General features: G+C 37.9%; 1 protein-coding gene across 1 annotated transcript in view; it reads left to right on the top strand.

The window, feature by feature from the left end:
* Nucleotides 1-20,021, top strand: part of LOC150082261 (spermatogenesis-associated serine-rich protein 2) — a 269,773-nt gene that overhangs the window by 202,266 nt on the left and 47,486 nt on the right. Inside the window, exon 9 of the mRNA XM_090380081.1 lies at nt 6,761-6,819. Within this exon, the coding sequence (XP_090236207.1) occupies nt 6,761-6,819 (59 nt within the window). The remainder of the gene's footprint in view (nt 1-6,760; nt 6,820-20,021) is intronic.

Below are 20,021 nucleotides of genomic sequence, written 5' to 3'. Positions count from 1 at the left end.
ATCAAGAGTATTACTCCCTCTATTTGCCTCCCAGACATGCTGATGTAGAAAACAGTCATCCAATAAATCCACAAAAGCCTTGCTAGTGTGTGAGTGACCAACCCACAAATTCCAGTCAATATCTGGGAAATTAAAATCCCCCATTATAAGACACTCTGATTTACTGGCCTACTCTATTTCCCTGTACAGTTTCTTGATATACTCATCAGAGTCATTGGGCCTATAGCACACTCCTACTCTCAATTTTGATCTCCCAATGCTTATGTCACACCAGAATGACTCGACACTGCACTGTCCAGCGATGTCGACTGGCTTCACTTCCTTGGATTTTGTTTTTTTTAACCAATACCATAATCCCTCCTCCCTTCCTATACTGTCTATCCTTTCTGTACACATTGTACTCCCCAAATTCCAGTTCTGCATTCCTTATATCTGTGTGACACCACGTCTCTGATATCCCAACAATATCTGCCTTTGATGTTTTGAGCAATACCTCAAATTCATTAAATTTATTTACCAAACTCCTCGCATTGGTGTACACGCAAATATACATGCACCTGTTCCTATGCTTAGCTACCCTAACCCAACCCATGTGTTTACTTGTACTGCAATTACTCCCAGCAGTCTCTTAAATATCCTGAATCTTGTTTTCCAGGCTGCTGCTCATTCCAATAGAAGCAGTGCAAGAATCACTTTTACCTCTGCCGGTGGCTACTGTTAATCTATTAGTCCTTGTATCCCCCCAAGCTAGCAGTTTCCCGATCCACCTAACACTGCATTGATAGCATCAGCAAATATTCTTGCACCTTTTCCATTTAAATGTATCCCATCCCTGTAGAACCAGTCTCTCCTGTTAAAAAGTACAGACCAGGCTGAAAAAAATTCTACCCCTTGAGCCTTGCAGAATCTTTCTAGGGCCAAATTGATTGACAAGGCTCTCATCATATACTTCCTCCTATTGTGTCTTGGCAGAATTGCAGACACTTTCAAATTCATCCCTAATTCACAGCTTTTTTGTCAACAGTGACCACCATGCGTACACCATACACCAAAGTTTAAATTGTTGTTACATACCAATCTGGTGGAAAGCTGCTTTATGTTCTTTCCATTACAGCATCATTTGAACATGTGAACATTTAAATTTTGTGTGAGCTTTGAAAGTTAAAAAAAAATTTATCTTTACACACTATACTGAAATGATCATTACAGTATAGGGAGATGATGCCATAATGGAAAGAACAGATTGAGTTATTTCAAAGGTTTCATGAGTGGAATTTTTTGCTTGGAGATGAAGAAACAAGCAGTTGCCCATCAACATTCCAGAATGATATAGACATTAATGAAGTCCACATTATCATTCTATTGCATGAATGACTAACCATATGAGTAATTTCTGAGGCAATCCCAATTTCAGTTTATTTGGTTTGGTTTGGGCCATTTTTGCCAGATTTGCGATTGAGGTGAGTAAGCAGCAAGTTCTACGCATTTGTACTTGATCAGAGACATCATAAAGCCCTCATTTCATCTGAATTGTTTGAGCAAGCTCTGTTGAATCTTGCATTTTTTAAAAAAAATTATAACAGCCAGTGAATCTTGGGTGTATAGATATGACCCATTGACCAAGGTTCAAAGCCCCCAAGAAGAAACATTGGCATCGCCAAGGCTAAAAAAAGTAAGTATGGCAGTCAAAATCACATGTGAAGATCATGCTGATTGCATTTCTTGACAAGGTGATGGCATTATCCAAAGTTATTCCATGAGGTGTCACTGTTAATGTAGCATACTACCAAGAAGTTTTAAAATAGTTAGAGGTGTTATCAACTTTAAATATGTGGTCAGAAAAAAAGGTTTGCTCTTTATCACGACAATGTGCAATGCCATACATCATTTACCATCTGTCAATGTTTAACCAACAAAAATGTTCCTGTTGTTCCACATTCACCTTATACACGTGATTTTGGCATCACGTGGTTTTTGACTATTCCCAAAATGATAAAAGGACATGAATGGAAACCAGTTTTAGTCAGTTCAAGAAATTCATTCATTTTAGCTATTCCCAGAATGAAAACATGATAAGAATGGAAACCAGTTTGAGTTAATTTAAGAAATTCATTCAAACATGACAGATTACCTAAAAGTATTCACTAAAGATTTCCAAAAGTGTATTGAACAGTGGCAGGCATGACAGAACAGTGTGTGGTTGCAGAAGGAAATTAAATTAGGTGTGGTTATTAAATAATGAGACTACGCATGCAGCCACTACACACCAAGTGCCGCCTGTGAAAGAAAAGCACAAGAGTTGATCTTGAACCTTTCCCTAGTTGTCTGCCAAACCATATTCCAACATGCTTATTCACTTTTCAGTCAGACAGGTTTTCATTACCCTAATGTTTTTGCAGTTTTCTGAAAAATTATATAGAAAAAAGAATTGAACAAAATCAACCTCAAATTTTTAACAAAACTGAAGAAAACACCAACTTATGGTTGTTACATTAAGTTTATTGGGAAAATACTATGGAAAGAGCTCATGCATTTGAATGGCATAAAAGGAGTGGTCTTGTTTAACCAATATGATGGGTTACTATGCTGCAGTGATCAAGGAACTGGATGCAAAAAATAATTTTGACATCATATACTTGGATTTCAGCAAAGCTGTACAAACTGGAGCAATGTGGCATTAAGGGCAAGTTACTGCTATGAATAAAGGGGTGGTTAAGTAAAAGAATGTTATTAATGGAGTTCCCCAAGGTAAAGTGCTGAGTCCATTGTTTCTTTCAATATTTATTAATGATATTGATGAACATATATCAGTCTTAATGTCTAAGTTTGCAGATGATGCAAAGGTTGGCAAGGTGGTTAATGACAGTCATTACAGTGAGCTACTGCAACAAGATCTAGGAAAATTGGGTCAATGGGCTGAGAAATGGCAGTTGAAGTTTAACATTGACAAATGCATAGTCCTGCACATGGGTAGCAGTAACCCCAAAGTAACTTATGAACTGTTTGGTACTATGCTCAGAGTAGTAGAGAATGAAAAAGACCTGGGGTTAATTGTGCAGTGAGACATTAAATTTTCTGAACAGTGCAGACATGCTATCAGGACAGCTCATGAGGCTTTGTCAATGATATGCAGAAACTTTGCTAGCAGGGATAAGGAGGTGATTATCCTTTTGTATAAGGCCATAGTTAGGCTGCATCTTGAGTACTGTATACAAGTCTTCTCACTTTGGGAAGGATGTAAATCTGTTGGAATGGATGCAGAGAAGGGAAACTAGATTGGTGAAGGTACCCAGAAAGACAATTTCTGCAAATTGCAGCATTCAAGACTAGGAACCTGTGTGGAGAACTAATTGAGGTGTTTAAAGCCTTGAATGGATTGAGTAAGCTGATGGTATTCATCAAGTTAATGTTATTTTTCCAGTTGCTGAGATTGTATGCATGAGGGGAATAAATTCAAGTTGAGGAAAGATGGTTGCAGGATAGATGTGCAGAAGTTTGCCTTCAGCCAGCAGGTGGTTCAGTGTTGAAAAAAGCTTCCATTTGTTGTTGTGGAAGTGGATGAGTTGAATTAATTCAAAAAAAATAAATAAATAAATAACTAGACAAAATACTTCGGAGGCTATGGATGGGTGAACTGGTGTGTGTTTTTTTTTTTTTTTTTTTTTTTCTGTTGTAGTAGCATACCATCATCACTGCCATTAACCACCCTGCCAACCTTTATATCATCTAGAAACTTGTACATTAAGCCTGATATGCCTTCATCAATATCATTGATGAAAATAGCAATGGGCTTAACACTGAACCTGGGAGATTTCACTAATAACATTAGTCCATGAAGACCAGTTTCTGTTGATTATAATTTAGCTTCCTGTTATAGAGTTTTAAACTTCTGGCATTGCTTCCCTAAAAAATTCCTCATGTGTGAATGTAGATTCACAATACTCATTCAGTTTCAGTTCTTCTCAGCAACCTGAGAAGGATCATGAACAGTCAAACCATAACATTAGTCCACTGGATATTTGATATCCAGTGGACCAATTTGATTTGTCTCCTTCCTTCTGGTGTTTTAATCAATCTCATAATCAATATCAATCTGCCTTTGCTTGCCTAACCTCCTTTGTGACTTGATTACAGACTGGTTTATATCAGCCATAGGCTTCTGTTTCGCCTGATAATTTATATGCATCCCATGCATTTTTTTCTTCTCTGCCACGAGTCTCATTGTGTTGTGGAAGTAGGTAGTTTGAATAAATTCAAGATTGAACTAGACGAATTGTTGCAGGAGATGGACTGATGGGAACTTTTTTTTTTTTTTTTGATGTTGCCTTATTAGCTTGCTTACTTGCATCATTTGCCAATATTAATAACATTCAATATGATTAATGAAAATTAGAAACTACAAAGGGGCCCACTGGTGTAGGATTTGAAGGTACACCACTCACAAAACTGGTCAGTTTGGAACATTGTTCATGTGTAATCATTTTTTGTCTTCTGCTCATCTGCCATCCTTTATCCACTGTGGCAGCCTATTCTCAGTGCCTCACTTCCTATAGTTTGATAAAAACTGAGAAGCTTATTGCTTACATAAGATATACAGTGGTCCCTAAGATATTGTAAATTTTGAACTACTCATTCAATAAAAAATATAAACTCACTGAAGTGAACAGAATAATGAAAATTTATAACACTTCCAGAAATTTAAAATAAGCGATAGAAAAACCACTAAAATTAAACAAACTAATTTAGCTTTCAAAATTAGTTTGTGTTAATTTTATGAAAATTTCACTCCTCTCAGTTTGCATGTGCATATTTTGTAGCAAACTTCTCATTGCCAGCCTAGATCAGTTCTCTTTGTTATATGAAACAAAGGGCCCCAGGTGCCAAGCGATTTTGTGATCAAGTGTCTTTGCCAGTGAATTTGCGCTCTCTTGAATAAATAAAATAGTCTTCTTTATTTACAGCGTTACACTAACAATCAATTAAATAAGCTTCAGTAAAGAAATCACTTTACTTGAACAGGAGGAAAAGTAACCTTTCTTTTTTCTTTTTATTTTGCGTATTACTACTAACCCACTACCGCTTGGTCACAAAGGTGGCATTGCTCCTTCCTCCACGTGGCGGATCCGGTAACCTTGAGGGGAAAAGGTCTCCCTTCCAGGGTGAAATGGAGCAAGAAGTCCATAAAACCCAGAAAAACACTGGGTGCATAGAAGAAACCTTGACAAAGCAAGAAGAAATCATAGAAGAAACCTTGACAAGAGGAGTCTGGTTCTGTCGCAGCAAAATGTCAAAAGACTAACGTAGGCAGAATCCAAACTCCAACTTTTTTGATTATTCATTCAACTCAAGAACAACCAGTTGGAAAACTCCATTTATAGTGCAGAAATGCCTAGAAAGCACAATAGGTACTCCCAAGACTGTTCATCGTCTAAGATCAGGAGAACTACTAGTTGAAGTTGCCATTGCTCGACAGGCTTGAGTAACTACAAAAACTGAAAACTTAAGGAACTTGTTTCGCCCCACGTTTCCCTGAACACGTCAAGAGATGTCATCACCAAATGGGACCTCATGAACGTGTCAAACAAAGAACTTAAACAAGAATTACACGACCAAGGAATCATTAATGTCAGAAGAATTATGACAAAGAAAGACTGCATACTAGTTCCTACACAGAACATAATACTTACTTTTGACAACCCCAAGCCACCAACAGTGATAAAAGCAGGCTGTCTTAACTGCCAAGCTAAACCGTACATCCTGAACCCATTACGCTGCTATAAGTGCCAGAAGTTTGGGCACTCACAAACAGTCTGCAGAGGAGTAGCTGCCTGCCACGTGTGGATCCACTGAACACATTAGTACTGATTGCACAGCCACAACGCCAATCTGTCTTAACTGTAAAGAGGCACACCCAGCATATTCCAAGGAGTGTACCCTTTGGAAACGTGAAAAGAAGATACAGCGGTACAAAACTGAACATAACGTAACCTACCAAGAGGCTAAAAAATCCCTACCGGTTCCAAATACTGATAAGCCCACTTATGCACAAATAACCACAAAACACATCAATTTCTACCCAAACGGAGGTAACTATACCACCAAGTAAATCACTAGCTGAATGGGCGCAGTCACTGTTGTGACCGTGCCCATTGCAGACCTTGTGAGGTGTTTGCATGAGAACATCAAAGACAAATGCCGAAAAAAATCTCTGCGAAGGAATCCTGTTCCACCAGGAAAACCCCTCTTTCTCACAAGTTTTGTCATTGTCATGGCTGTACTGCATGAGCATGGCTTTGAAATTTTGGACCATCCCACCATAATCACAGGTGAAAGTCTGATAGTGCTAGATGCACCATCAGACTTTCACCTGTATCCTATATTTTAAAAGATACCTGGCTAGCATCCAATTTTCCACCAACAGTGATGACATTGCTGCAGTGGATGCCTTTCTGGAGACCCAAGAGAAAACTTTCTTCCTAGCTGGAATCAACAAATTGCAGCATCAGTGGCAAAAAAGTGTTGGGTCCAAAGTGGACTATGTTGAAAATTAACATGGTACCAAACTCCTCAATCCTTTCATACTCAGGCCATGAACTTTACATACAAATTCCCATCATCTATATTAACATAATAATCCTTATTAATATAAGGCACAATCAACAGTTGAGATGAAGAGCTTACACAGTAAAAATCTGAGTGAATAAAATTGTCTTAATGTATATAACTTTCTCTTAGGCTTTCTTTTTATACTTTCTTTTAGGCTAGAAGAAAAACAGTCACAGATAGAAGAAGAAATGGATAAAGTCAAAATTGAAGCAAGTAAGTTTATCTTCAGTTATTTAACAGTAGTTTAAACAGTATGTTGTAGACATCTTTAAACAATAACTTAACCGTATGAAAGTTGAAAGGTATGGTGAAGATGCTTTGACTTCAATTCATCCAGTTATTTTTATGTACATTATCTCGTATTATATCATCTCTATTTATATTTTTAGTGTTTGTGTATTTTAATGTTTTTATTATTTAAATATTGTTAGTTTTATGAAGTCTCTACTTATATTTTTATTTGCATTTTGTGAGAAACACTGTGCCACGGTTTTTCTGTCATGATTATCTATGGACACTTTTGTTCCTCTCATAATAGTGATAGTAATTGGGCTTGTGCTTTGTTTTTTTTATTTTATATTGAAGTTTTATGTGTCCAACTTCATGGGTTGTCTCAAAAACTGTGTGTTAAAATACAGTTACTTTCCTAGAATGTAGTAATAAGTATATTTCCATCTCTGACCTTAGATGCAATTTAATATTTCTGACCTTAGCAGAAATATTAAAAACAAGTCAGCTGTATACTGGATTCTGTGATCAGCTTGTGTATTTATAGTATAATAATAACTGAATGTTTCAAGGCCCTATTCTTGACCTCTGTCTTTTCAAATGGGGGAAAAATGTTAAAATCCTATATAATGATGAAAACATTTGCACTTTAAACTGTCTGATGCATCTTATATCTAGTGTGTGTGTGTGTGTGTTCACGAGCTGATTTGCATTTTATGTGGAATGAAAAACCTGGAATAACTTGTGGAACCCTTATTCCTTCCACCTGAGATCAATTAACTACAGAAATGTGAATTGAAGAGACTTAAGAATTCCTTCTGTTCCTGATGGAATTTGAATTTAGGCCAAGGTGACCAGACATCCCATTTTTTAATGAGGTATTCCAAATCCCTGATGGTGAAACAGGATGCCATATAATCAGTTTTTTTCAACAGCACTGTTTTATTTATTACAAGTCGCAGGAAAATTTAATGTTGCATGTGAATTTCCTACATTTTATTAGAAAACAGGCCTTGTGCCTCGGGTTGCATTATATCATCAAAGTTTCTTGCGATGACTGACTAACTGGTTAAAATAAATTTATTAAAATAAAAATATAATATATATATAAGATAAAACAGAAATAAAATAAAAGTGTTAAAATACAATAAGATAGAGGTTAAAATATATATAATAAAAGAGTTAAAATATATAGTAGCTTTTGAAGCGAAGTGCCTCTTCATCAGCTAGTCTGTGACTGGTGTACTTCAGTATATATTAATGGTTACAATAGCACAAGTCAGCTGGGCATGATCATGTATCACGAGTGGTGTCGGTAAAGCAGAATTACGTACACGTTATAATTTTGATCGCCAGCACTCATCGCACTGCAATACAGTACATTCTATAATAGGGTGTAAATGTACTCCCCCTCGTCTGATTCATAGTACTATTATTGATGGCTATGTGTAGTGCTTCAAGCCATGAGCGCTGGCGGTAATCACGTGAATAGTCGACACGTGAACTGGTGACAGGCAATTGGAGATTTCAAAAATTAGGGTGGAGCTTTCAAATTGCGGCTATCCACCCGTGTGCTAGATGGATGTGAGCTTCAGGCTCACAAATTTGTTACGAAATCTAACCCACCTCGCGCCGATCAATTTATCTCTACTGCCTACATCCCCTATTATCCGGGTGTATCGGAACGTCTTGTTAGGATTTTGCATTCCATCATATACGATGTGTGCAACTTCCGGGGAGGAAAATTACAATCCATTATTTCTAAGGTGAAAACACCTGTTCCTCCTTTCCTACGGAGTGGTTCTGTATACCGTATTACGCGTCCGAATTGTGGGGGGTGTTATGTGTAGGTGAGTCCGGTAGAAGATTGAAAGATCGGGTTTCTGAACATGAGGTGGCTCATGTTCAGAAGTGGTGGCTCATGGGGAACATGCTTTGTAAAAAGGATAGGTGGAACAGGACCAGGGTATGTCTGCCAGGGTCAAAGGTTGATGACGTTGTAGAGCGGATATCATCTTTTAAGGTCACAAAAGGTGATATAGTTGTACACGTTGGCACTAATGATATTAAGAGTAGGAGACCAGCAGAATTACTTAACAAGTACAGGTCACTGTTGAAAAAGCCATGAAGTAGGGTTGAATTTGAAAGTGTCTGCAGTTCTGCCCAGACACGATAGGAGGGAGTATATGATGAGAGCCTTACCAATCAATTCGGCCCTGGAAAGATTGTGCAAGGCTCAAGGGGTAGAATTTTTTTCAGCCTGGACTGTACTTGTTAACAGGAGAGATTGCTTCTACAGGGATGGGATACACTTAAATAGAAAGGGTGCAAGAATATTTGCTGATGCTATCGAAGCAGTGTTAGGTGGGTCGGAAAACTGCTAGCCTGGGGGGAGACAAAGACAAATAGATTAACAGTAGACACTGGCAGAGGTGAAAGAGATTCTTGCACTGCTTCTATTGGAATGAGCAGAAGCCTGAAAAACAATATGCAGGATATTTCAGAGACTGCTGGAAGTCATTGCGGTACAGGTAAACACATGGGTTGTGTTAGGGTAGCTAAGAATAGAAACAGGTGCACGTATACTTGCGTGTACACCAATGCCAGGAGTTTAGTAAATAAATTTGATGAATTTGAGGTTTTGCTCAAAACATCAAAGGCAGATATTGTTGGGATATCAGAGACATGGTGTCACACAGATATAAGGAATGTAGAACTGGAATTTGGGGAGTACGTCTACAGAAAGGATAGAGAGGATAGGAAGGGGGGAGGGGTTACGCTATTAGTTAAAAAACACATAAAATCCAAGGAAGTGAAGCCAGTCGACATCGATGGACAGGGCAGTGTTTAGTCAGTTTGGTGTGACATAAGCATGGGTAAATCAAAATTGAGAGTAGGAGTGTGCTATAGGCCTAATGACTCTGATGAGTATAATAAGATACTGTACAGGGAAATAGAATGGGCCAGTAAATCAAGAGAGTCTTATAATGGGGGATTTTAATTTCCCAGATATTGACTGGAATTTGTGGGTTGGTCACTCACACACTAGCAAGGCTTTTGTGGATTTATTGGATGATTGTTTTCTACACCAGCATGTTAAGGAGGCAACTAGAGGGAGTAATACTCTTGATCTGATTATCAGTAGTGATTCTTCATGCATTAAGAATCTGCAGATAAAGGAACCACTAGGTGGCAGTGATCACAGTGTGCTGAAGTGGGATTTACTCAAGGAGGTAACTACCATCAGAGGTAAAGGGAAGGGTTTTTGCTTTCGTAAAGGCGACTATGATGGGCTGAGACAGTATTTAAATTCTATACAGTGGGACCAACTGATGATGTTACCAACAGCAAATTCAAAATGGGAAGCATTCAAGGAACTAATCTTGGAAACTACCAGGCTTTACATACCAACCAAGAAATATTGTTCAACGTTCAGGCCTAAATGGTTGTCAGATGTACTAATGAGACATATGGCAGAGAAGAAAAATGCATGGGATACATACAAATTAATGGGTGACATGGAAGCCTATGATAGATATAAGTTGGTCTGTAACCAAGTCACAAAGGAGATTAGGCAGGCAAAGGCAGATTATGAGAAATCCTTGGCAAAGGAGGCAAATAAAAACAGAAAAGCGTTCTTTACCTATTTAAACTCAAGAAGGAAAGGGATGAATCAGATTGGTCCACTGGATGTCGATGGTTGGTTCACCGGTTGGGGATCCTGCTCAGGTGGCTAACAATCTAAACGAGTATTTTGCATCTACATTCACACATCATGTGTGAATGTAGATGCAAAATACATCCACATTCATCCTCATGAATAACATGAGGAGTTATTCAGGAAGGGGAATGTTGTAGGTGAAGTAAACATTGGCAGTGAGCTAGATGATTTTCTAATAACTGAGAGGAAAGTGGAGGAGAAATTGTTGAGGATAAACATAAAAAAGGCACCCGGGGTGGATGGGATCTATCCAGTTATATTAAAGGAGACAGCAAAGGAAGTAAGCAAACCCCTGGCCATAATTATGAGAGCTTCTTTGGACTCAGGGAAGGTACCCATAGACTGGAGATGTGCAAATGTAACCCCAATTCACAAAGGAGGATCAAAGGCTGACACAAGTAATTATAGACCTGTTAGTTTAACTTTGGTTCCCGGAAAATTAATGGAGGCACTGGTTAAAGAAGCACTGCAGGATCATCTGGACAAGAATTCAGTTATAGCTCAGACACAGCATGGTTTTGTTAAGGGCAGGTCTTGTCTGACCAATTTGATTGGATACTATGATGTAGTCACAAAAGAACTGGATGCAGGGAATAACTTTGACATCATATATTTGGATCTTAGGAAGGCTTTTGATACTGTTGCACACATGGAAGACTGCTGCACAAATTGGAGCAGTGTGGCATTGGAGGCAAATTGCTGCTATGGATAAAGGGATGGTTGAGTGGCAGAAGACAGAGAGTGGTAATCAATGGACACTGCTCAACGGAGACTAATGTTATTAATGGAGTTCCTCGGGGTTCAGCGTTGGGTTCCTTGTTGTTTTCTGTATTTATAAATGATATAGATGATGGTATATCAAGCTTAATGTCCAAGTTTGCAGACGATACAAAGGTTGGCAGGGTTGTTAAGGACACTACTGATGCTATGCTGCTGCAACAGGATCTGGAAAGGTTGAGCAGATGGGCTGAGAGGTGGCAAATGAAGTTTTAACTTTGACAAATGTAAAGTACTACATATGGGAAACAGTAACCCCAGATCAACGTATCAACTCTGTGGTACTACGCTGACAGTGGTAGAGAATGAAAAGGACCTGGGGGTAATTGTGCAGGCAGATATGAAGTTCTCTGAGCAGTGCAGACGAGCTGCAAGAGTAGCTCATGGTGTCTTGTCAATGATATACAGGAATTTTTCTAGCAGGGATAGGGATGTGATTATTCCCTTGTATAAGGCATTGGTCAGGCCACACCTTGAGTACTGTATACAGGTCTGGAGGCCTTATTTCAAGAAGGATGTAGAGCTGCTGGAACGAGTACAGAGAAGGGCAACAAGATTAGTGAATGGAACAAAGGGTTGCTCTTATGAAGAAAGGCTTAAGTTTTGCAAATTACAGAGTCTGGAGACTAGGCATCGGCGAGGTGATCTGATAGAGGTGTATAAGGCTTTGAATGGCTTGAGCATGCTCGATGCCGATGGGATTCTTCCTCTTGCTCAGAATAATCACCTGAGAGGGCATAAATTCAAATTGAGGAAGGACGGATGTCGGATAGATGTGCGGAAATTTGCCTTTAGCCAGCGAGCAGTTGGTTTGTGGAATAGACTTCCATCACTTGTTGTTGAAGTTGATAGCCTAAACAAATTTAAGGCTCAGCTGGACAGGTATTTCGAAAGAACGGAGGGGTGAAATGGGAGCAGTGGTTGTGTTCTTTTTTTTTTTTTTGGCTGATGCTGAATAAGCTTGCTTTCTTGCATCATATGCCTATGCTAATGCTCTGCGAACCACTAATTTTGAACGCTCCACAGTCGCTGAACATTATTGGGTTGAGCAACACAATCTTGGTCCCGAACAGGATATTGAAATCATCTACTATTCACGTGATTACCACCAGCGCTCATGGCTTGAAACGCTACGCATAGCCACCAATAATAGTACTATGAATTGGACGAGGGGAGTACACTTACACCCTATTATAGAATGTACTGCGATGAGCGCTGGCAATCATCACGTGTACATAATTCTGCTTTACCGACACCAGCCTCGTGATACATGATCATGCCCAGCTGACTTGTGCTATTGTAACCATTAATATATACTGAAGTACACCAGTCAAAGACTAGCTGATCAAGAGGCACTTCGCTTCGAAAGCTACTATATATTTTAACGCTTTTATTATATATATATATTTTAACTCTTATCTTATTGTATTTCAACTCTTTTATTATATATATTAACTCTTTTATCTTATTGTATTTCAACACTTATTTTATTTCTTATTGTATTTCAACACTTTTATTTTCTGTTTTATCATATGTATATATTATGTTTTTATTTTAATAGATTTATTTTAACCAGTCAGGTGGTCGTTGCAAGAAACTTTGATATGATTTTATTTTATTTATTAATTTTTTTTTTTATTAGGCATTGGTCAAGTTGACTGCACAACAGGAAATAATTGTATAAACACTTACGATCTCTTCTAGCTAGAACTCTCAGATTTATAAGTAAGACATACTGAGTGGTTCAGATAAAAAGCACAATGGTCTAATGATTATTATTATTATAAAACCTTTTCTCCTTTTTTGGGATTTTTCTGCCTTGTGATGGGCACTGGTATCAAGTGCATGGAGGTGGTAGGTTGTGACTGGTTAATATTATTATTATTGTTACTGTTGGTCGAAGAACTCTCTTACTATTCTGAAGGTGTTCAGGATCGTGTCTTTCTGGAGTTCCATGTAAGTATTCTCTGGGAGGCCTATTGTTGCTAGGTTCTTATGTGGATTCTTTGGTACCATGCGGTTGGCTGATATGATGATTGGGATAGTCATTACTTGTTCAATATGCCACATATCTTTGACTTCCTGTCTTAGGTCTGAGTACTTCCTGATCTTTTCCTTGTATGTTTTCTGGAGGTTGCTGATGTCTAATGTCACTAATGTCAATCATGTAGTTAGCCATTTCCTTCTTGTCAATGAGGGTTATATCTGGTCTGTTATGATGGCACGGTCCCAGTATAGTCTGAACAGCTGTCTCTAGTACAGCCCGAGGTTTGTACTTGTAATAGGTAAACTTTCTTTGATCAGTTATTTTGCACTAGCTTCTGATATATAACCTTGGCCACTTCGTTGTGTCTGCGAGTGTACTATGTCTGGGTGATCGCACTGCATCTTGCCATTATGTGCTGGATGTTTCTGGGACTAGGTGCAATACTTGATATAGTTCTTTGGTGATATGGTTCCAGGTGTTGATCACGTGATCTTAGATGGTGAGCATGAATCCTTAAGTCTCGGGAAGAGCTTTCCGTTCATGAGGCAAGCATTGGGAGCCATCTTATTTATGTAGTCTTGATGGAAGTCATAGTGTCTGCCACAGACTGTCTTCTTCACCTAACTTTCTTTGTTTCTTCTGTCTCTGTGAGTGTGGTTTCCCTGTTAAGGTTGAGTGTTGTGTGCTGCTTGTCTATCTTTCTTATGGCTTGGTAGATTGGTGCTGTGTTTTCCTGGAAGCAATCCCACAGGTTCTTAATTGTCCTCTTCTCTTGTTCAGTGAGCTGAGTCAATCCCTCCCTCCTTCTTTATGGTCTATGGTCAGTCTCTCGATGGTGCCTCCGTAGCCAGGTGGGAAGGAGCAGCAGTGCGTAGCACACACGCTTCTTGATTAGACCGAGGTTCGAGCCCGTCACCACCAAATGTGGAGAATGCTGAAAGGTCAGGGAATGACCACCGCATATCCCCGGAGCAATATGGCCTTAGTTGCTAATGCTCCTAAAAACCAAATAACAATAATGGTCTCTCGATGGCCGACTTTGGGTGATGTTGGCTGCTTTTGGTCATCATTATCCCAGTCAATCTCATAATCTGTTATAGTTTTGATTTTTTTTTAAATATAAGTATAATTTTTTGAAAGTTTCTTTTATTAATATTTAGTAAATTTTACAATGGTTGTTACAAGATCTACCTTGAACACTTCGTCAGAGGATACCATGACTCATATGGAAATAGACGATGGCAATTTCTGGGTGAGTCATGATTTTATCATTTGCAGTGCAGAACCTGTGGCATATATTCCAAGGTCAACCTAGATAATCGTAGTTCACCTGGAGATTTTTTTTTTTTTTTTGTCACCATTGTAAGAAGTATACCGATCTTAACGTTAATTTGGTGTGCTAGAACAATTTGAGTCACTGAAAAAGCAGGTGCTTGCCCTCGAGAATAATGTTAACGGAGCTCGTCAGGGACTCAAGACTAGTAACCTACCAAGTGATGCACTCCCAATTTGGGCCCCAGAACATAATAACCAAGTGCAAACTATTCTGGTTCAAAAGGACTTAGTTCTATTAGGAGACTCCATTGTCAGGGAAATGGGGAAAATTTTTTGTAATAAGGATAGGTGCACTAGAACCAGGGTATGTCTTCCGGGAGCAACTATTAAGTCACCAACAGACTGTCAGATTTTAAGGGGAGTAAAGAGAATATTATTATTCATGTTGGGACTAATGACATTAAGCATACATGATCTGATGGGCGCCTCCATAATTAGGTGGGCAGGAGCAGCAGTGCATAGCACACACTTCTTGATTAGACCAGAGTTCAAGCCAGTGACCACCAAATATGGAGGATGCGGAAAGGTCAGGGAATGACCACCGCATATCCCTGGAGCAATATGGCCTTAGTTGCTAACGCTCCTAAAAAAAAACCAAATAACAATAACGATCTGACGATTTGTTAGACAAATACAGGACCATGCTGAAGAAATGCTGTGAGTTAGGTCACAATGTCTGTGTGTCTGCAATTCTGCCAGGCAGTATAGGAGGGATTATATGCTGAAAGCCTTGTGTATTTGTTAGACAAATACAGGACCATGCTGAAGAAATGCTGCGAGTCAGGTCACAATGTCTGTTTGTCTGCAATTCTGCCAGGCACGATAGAGGGATTATATGCTGAATGTCCTTCAAGTCTTCAGAAAGCCTTAACTCAAGACTTGAAGGACTCTGCAAGGCTTTTGGAGGGAAATTTCTATCAGCTTGGCCTGCACTTAAATTTAAACAAAGGCCACCATTTAAACAAAGGTGGTGCAAGAGTTTTTGCCAGTATTATTGAGGATACCTTAAAGGTTCAGGGAAACTGCTGGTTTGGGCGAAAAAGGATAATATAGATATACGTTTATCTGATAATATTGGTCAAAGTAACACTTGCACATACCTTGAGTTCTTGTTTGTTACTGCGACAGAACATATTAGCAAGGTGTTCCGGGGGTAGAAACATTTCAAATGAGCAGGTAGCTAATGCCAGGGAAGCGAGCTTAAATACAGCGGACTCTCGATTAACCAAGATCGGATTAACTGGGACACTTCAAGACTCAATTAAAAAAAAAAATCAACCAGAAATCAAAAAATTCAAGTAATAACTAGAATAGGTATAAACAGATATTTTGCAAGTCGTAAATAAGTGACAAGCGGTATTATAAGTCGTCATTGGGAGATTAGTGTACCTATTATCTTGCAATCCCCGCTGTCTTCACGCTTACCGCTCAAAAAAAAAAAAGAAAAAAAAAGAGACCAAATGTTTAGTTTGCTTTAGTGCGTTGCATCGATTTTGTTGTGTTTCTGTTGCAGTGCAAAAGGAAATTTTGTTTCGTTATTTATGTCAGGGATGTCAGAATTTTTTTATAGTAAAATTTTTTTTGTTTGGAAACGCAAAATAGTTGCGTTTTCAGTTAAATCTCTAAGGAACCATTATAATGTTGGTTACCAAACCGTATGCAACATCGTAAAGGGAAGCTATTAGATTTAAAATGACATTGTAAAAAATATAGGAAAGCTATTAGACTTAAAATCAGCATCGCAAAAAATAAAGGGAAGCACCATATTGGACTTGCGAGTAGTGCATGGCAAGTTTTTTTTTTTTTTTTTTTTCATTTTTTATCTATCGCCATATTTTTTACGTAGGTTGCTGAACATTTTTCGATACAGTAAGTTCCCTCACTTATGCAACTACGGATTTATGTAAATTTTTCTCACTCAATTTTTTTTTTTTTTTTTTTTTTAAGGATTGTTAAATTTAAAACAAACAAAAATAATAAATAAATAAAATAAACAATCAATAACGACGATCGTGGCATGCACAAGTGAGATACAGGGTAACAAGCAAAAAAATGGGAAAGAAGAGAAGATTCTTACAATTTATGGGTTTTTTTTTTTTTAAATATGACTAAAGATTTCAGTGAAGGGGAACACATTTCACCATAATAACGTAAAAACCCACACAATTCCAGCTATCAGTATTATCGCAAATGCAATAAGATTGAGTTTACTACCCGTTTATAATTAGATGCACGAACAGAAAAGCCCAGTAACCTGGAAGATGCAAATTGTTTAACCCTGTGAAGTTCTTTTCAGAAAATTTCATTTTGACCGTTATCATGGTGCTGACTAAGAGAATAAGTGACAGCAGTACTAGTAAATCTACCAACAAAAGAGCCATCAATTTGGATCAGAAAATTAAACTAATAAGGATGTATGAAAATGGGCCAAACATTAACAAATATTGTGTAGAATTCAGATTTGTCAATAATATAGTAGCAATATGTTATTAGTCATTCTCTAGTTACATAAAACTCGACAAAGTAAGAAGTCCTGGAACGTATCTCTTACGCATGTCGGGAACTTTTGTATTTTTGGATTAACCAGAAATCGATTATCTGGGATTTGAATAAAGATAATATAGATATATGTGTATCTGATAATATTGGTCAAAGTAACACTTGCACATACCTCGAGTTCTTGTTTGTTACCGCAACAGAACATATTACCATCTATACTGGAAAATCGAGAGCCTACTGTAACTTTAAGGGGTGTGTCTGGGTAGTTAATTATACAAGAACACTAAGTCTTAATTGTTTATACAGTAATGTCACAAGTGTCGCCAGTAAAATGAGTGAATTCGAACTGCCGGTTAGGACAAGTAATGTTGACATAATAGGACTGGAAATGTGGTGCCACCCAGAGATAGGGGATGATGAATTTCAGTACGGTATGTATAATGTATTTAGGAAGGATATGGCAGATAGATGGGGTCATGCTTCTTATCAAAAGCAGCCTGAGCATGACGAAAGCTTTTCCTTCAGACATTTTGCATGCTAGTATAGAATCTGTATGGTGTGAGATAGTTGGAAGAAAAGGTATAATGAGAGTGGGAGTAATCTACAGGCCAGGTGATTGTGAAGATTATGATGAGAGTCTCAACATGCAAATGGAATGGGCATGTTAGCATCAGTGTCTTATTATGGATGATTTTAATTTGCCTCTAATTGATTGGAGCAAATGGGAAGGAAACTCCACATGGGGACAATTTTTAAATAAACTAGATGATTATATGTTATCAACATGTCAGGGAATGTACTAGGGAAAGAATGCTCTAGACTTCATCACTCATGAACCAGATGACGTAATAGGGCTGACAGTACAGGAACTGGTAGCAGGAAGTGATCATGGAGTTCTACGGTGGACGATGAAGAGAAAGGTAGCAGTAGTTAAAGGCAAAGGAATGAATTATAATTTCAGGAAAGGAAATTACAATGGCTTAAGATGCTACATGGCCTCTATTAACTGGGTAGATCTCACTGAGAGTGAATACATTGAATTATGGTATACCTTTAAAACATTAATCTTTGAAGCCTTGAATTCGTACTCCACAAGGAAGATTCCAAGTTGGATGAATAAGTAAGTTGCCAGATTACTTAAGCTGAAAAAGACTGCATGGAAATGTTACAGAGCAATAAAAAAAAGTACTGAAGCCTATAACAGCTAGAAGTTAATCTGTAATAGTGCCACAGAAAAGGTTAGGCTGGCAAAGAGTGAGGATAAGGAATTCTTCCCATATATCAATGCAAAGAAGAGAAGGATAAACCAGATAGGACCCTTATGTGATGGACGTGGGATAGTACTAGATACCCCAGCTGATGAACTCAACAGTTATTTTGCATTGATATTTACAGAAGAAAAACCCTTTGTGTCAATGAGAAATTATTCAAGTGAAGTTGAAAAAAATGTAATTAATGATATTGAAATTTCACATGTTTATTTAATGAAAAATCTTTTTAGCCTACAGGCCAGCAAGGCTCCTGGGGTTGATGGTATATATGACATATGACCTATAATCTTAAGGGAAGTGGCGAGTGCATTGAACCATTAAGTCTAATTATGCGAGCTTCACTCTATGGACACTGTTCGGGAACCATTCCAATCACTTGGTGTGTAGTTTCATCCTGTACATGTCATGTTTGTTTCTAGTTTCATTACTTTGTAGTATGCTTGCATGATGAATGTATTCATATCAATGTTCCACTTTGTACATTGGCTTCTTCCCTTGTGGGACTAGTGCAGTTGCACAGGAAGCACTTCCAGTTGGTTGGGCTAGATGGTCTTGCTCTTCATTTGTGGTAGCCTATGGGAGACCACCATTCACTCCACTGTCTTCTGTGGGAGACTGACTCTTTTGAACCACCTCCCCTGTCTAAGGCCTGAGTGAATTTATCCTGTGCCACACTATGCAGTATGTTCAATATTTCTACAGCTCATCTTCACTCAGCTATGGAGGTGGACTTGTTTAGCATTGACATCCAGTCAGGTAGTTATGGGAGTGACACCAGTTGGCATCACTCACCACCTCAACCTTCACTTTGACTTTGGGGGGGTGTAGGCCCAATGAAGTGAATTTTGCAAGTTATTTATTTTTATTATTTATTATAACCCCCCACCCCACCCCCACGAGTGTGATTCAAGCCCAGGTTCACGATATGGTGGTCCAGTGTTGTTACCACTGGGCTATTCGTGCCCCTTTTTATTATTATTTTGGCTGTCTCTTGTGTGAATTTTTTTTTTTTTTTTTCCCTCCCTTATGAGTTGTAATTTTTGAATTTTTATGTTAAAATTTGCCTAATAAGCTGTTTTAATGAGTTTCACTTTTTAGTACACATGTTTAGCTGCATAAGAGCTGTTAAAAATAAAAGTATTGTTTAATTTTTTTTTCTTTTTCTGAAAAAAATAAAAATAAATAAAAGAATCAGTTTGTTTGATTTGGGACACCAGTGATATTTTTAGACTAAGAATGGGGAACAACTTTCTCATTAATTAAAAAAAAAGGAAAAAAAAGCAGATTGATATGCAGAATTTAAAAATCATAAAATTTAGTCAGATTTTAAGGTCAAATTCAAAAATTACTTTTACTTGAAACATCCTGTATATTAATAATGTTTTTGGTTAAAAGCATTTAAAGAAAACAATTGTAAAAAAAAAAAAAAATCTTAAATTCAGTCATATGAATGAATGAATGAATGGATAATTCATTGGATGTTTGTTTGTAGATTATGCAATAGTATTTACACTTTTTTTCCCCTCTTTCTTTCTTCCGTTATTACCAGATGAAGAGATTTAAGGACTGAATCTTAAAACATTCAGTTATCATTAAT

This window comes from Mastigoproctus giganteus, chromosome 8 (genome assembly GCF_048544385.1).
Source record: "Mastigoproctus giganteus isolate SK-2022 chromosome 8, ASM4854438v1, whole genome shotgun sequence".
In the NCBI taxonomy this organism is placed as follows: domain Eukaryota; kingdom Metazoa; phylum Arthropoda; class Arachnida; order Uropygi; family Thelyphonidae; genus Mastigoproctus; species Mastigoproctus giganteus.
Note: the sequence above shows the minus strand (reverse complement) of the source record. Positions and strands in the feature narration are given on the sequence as shown.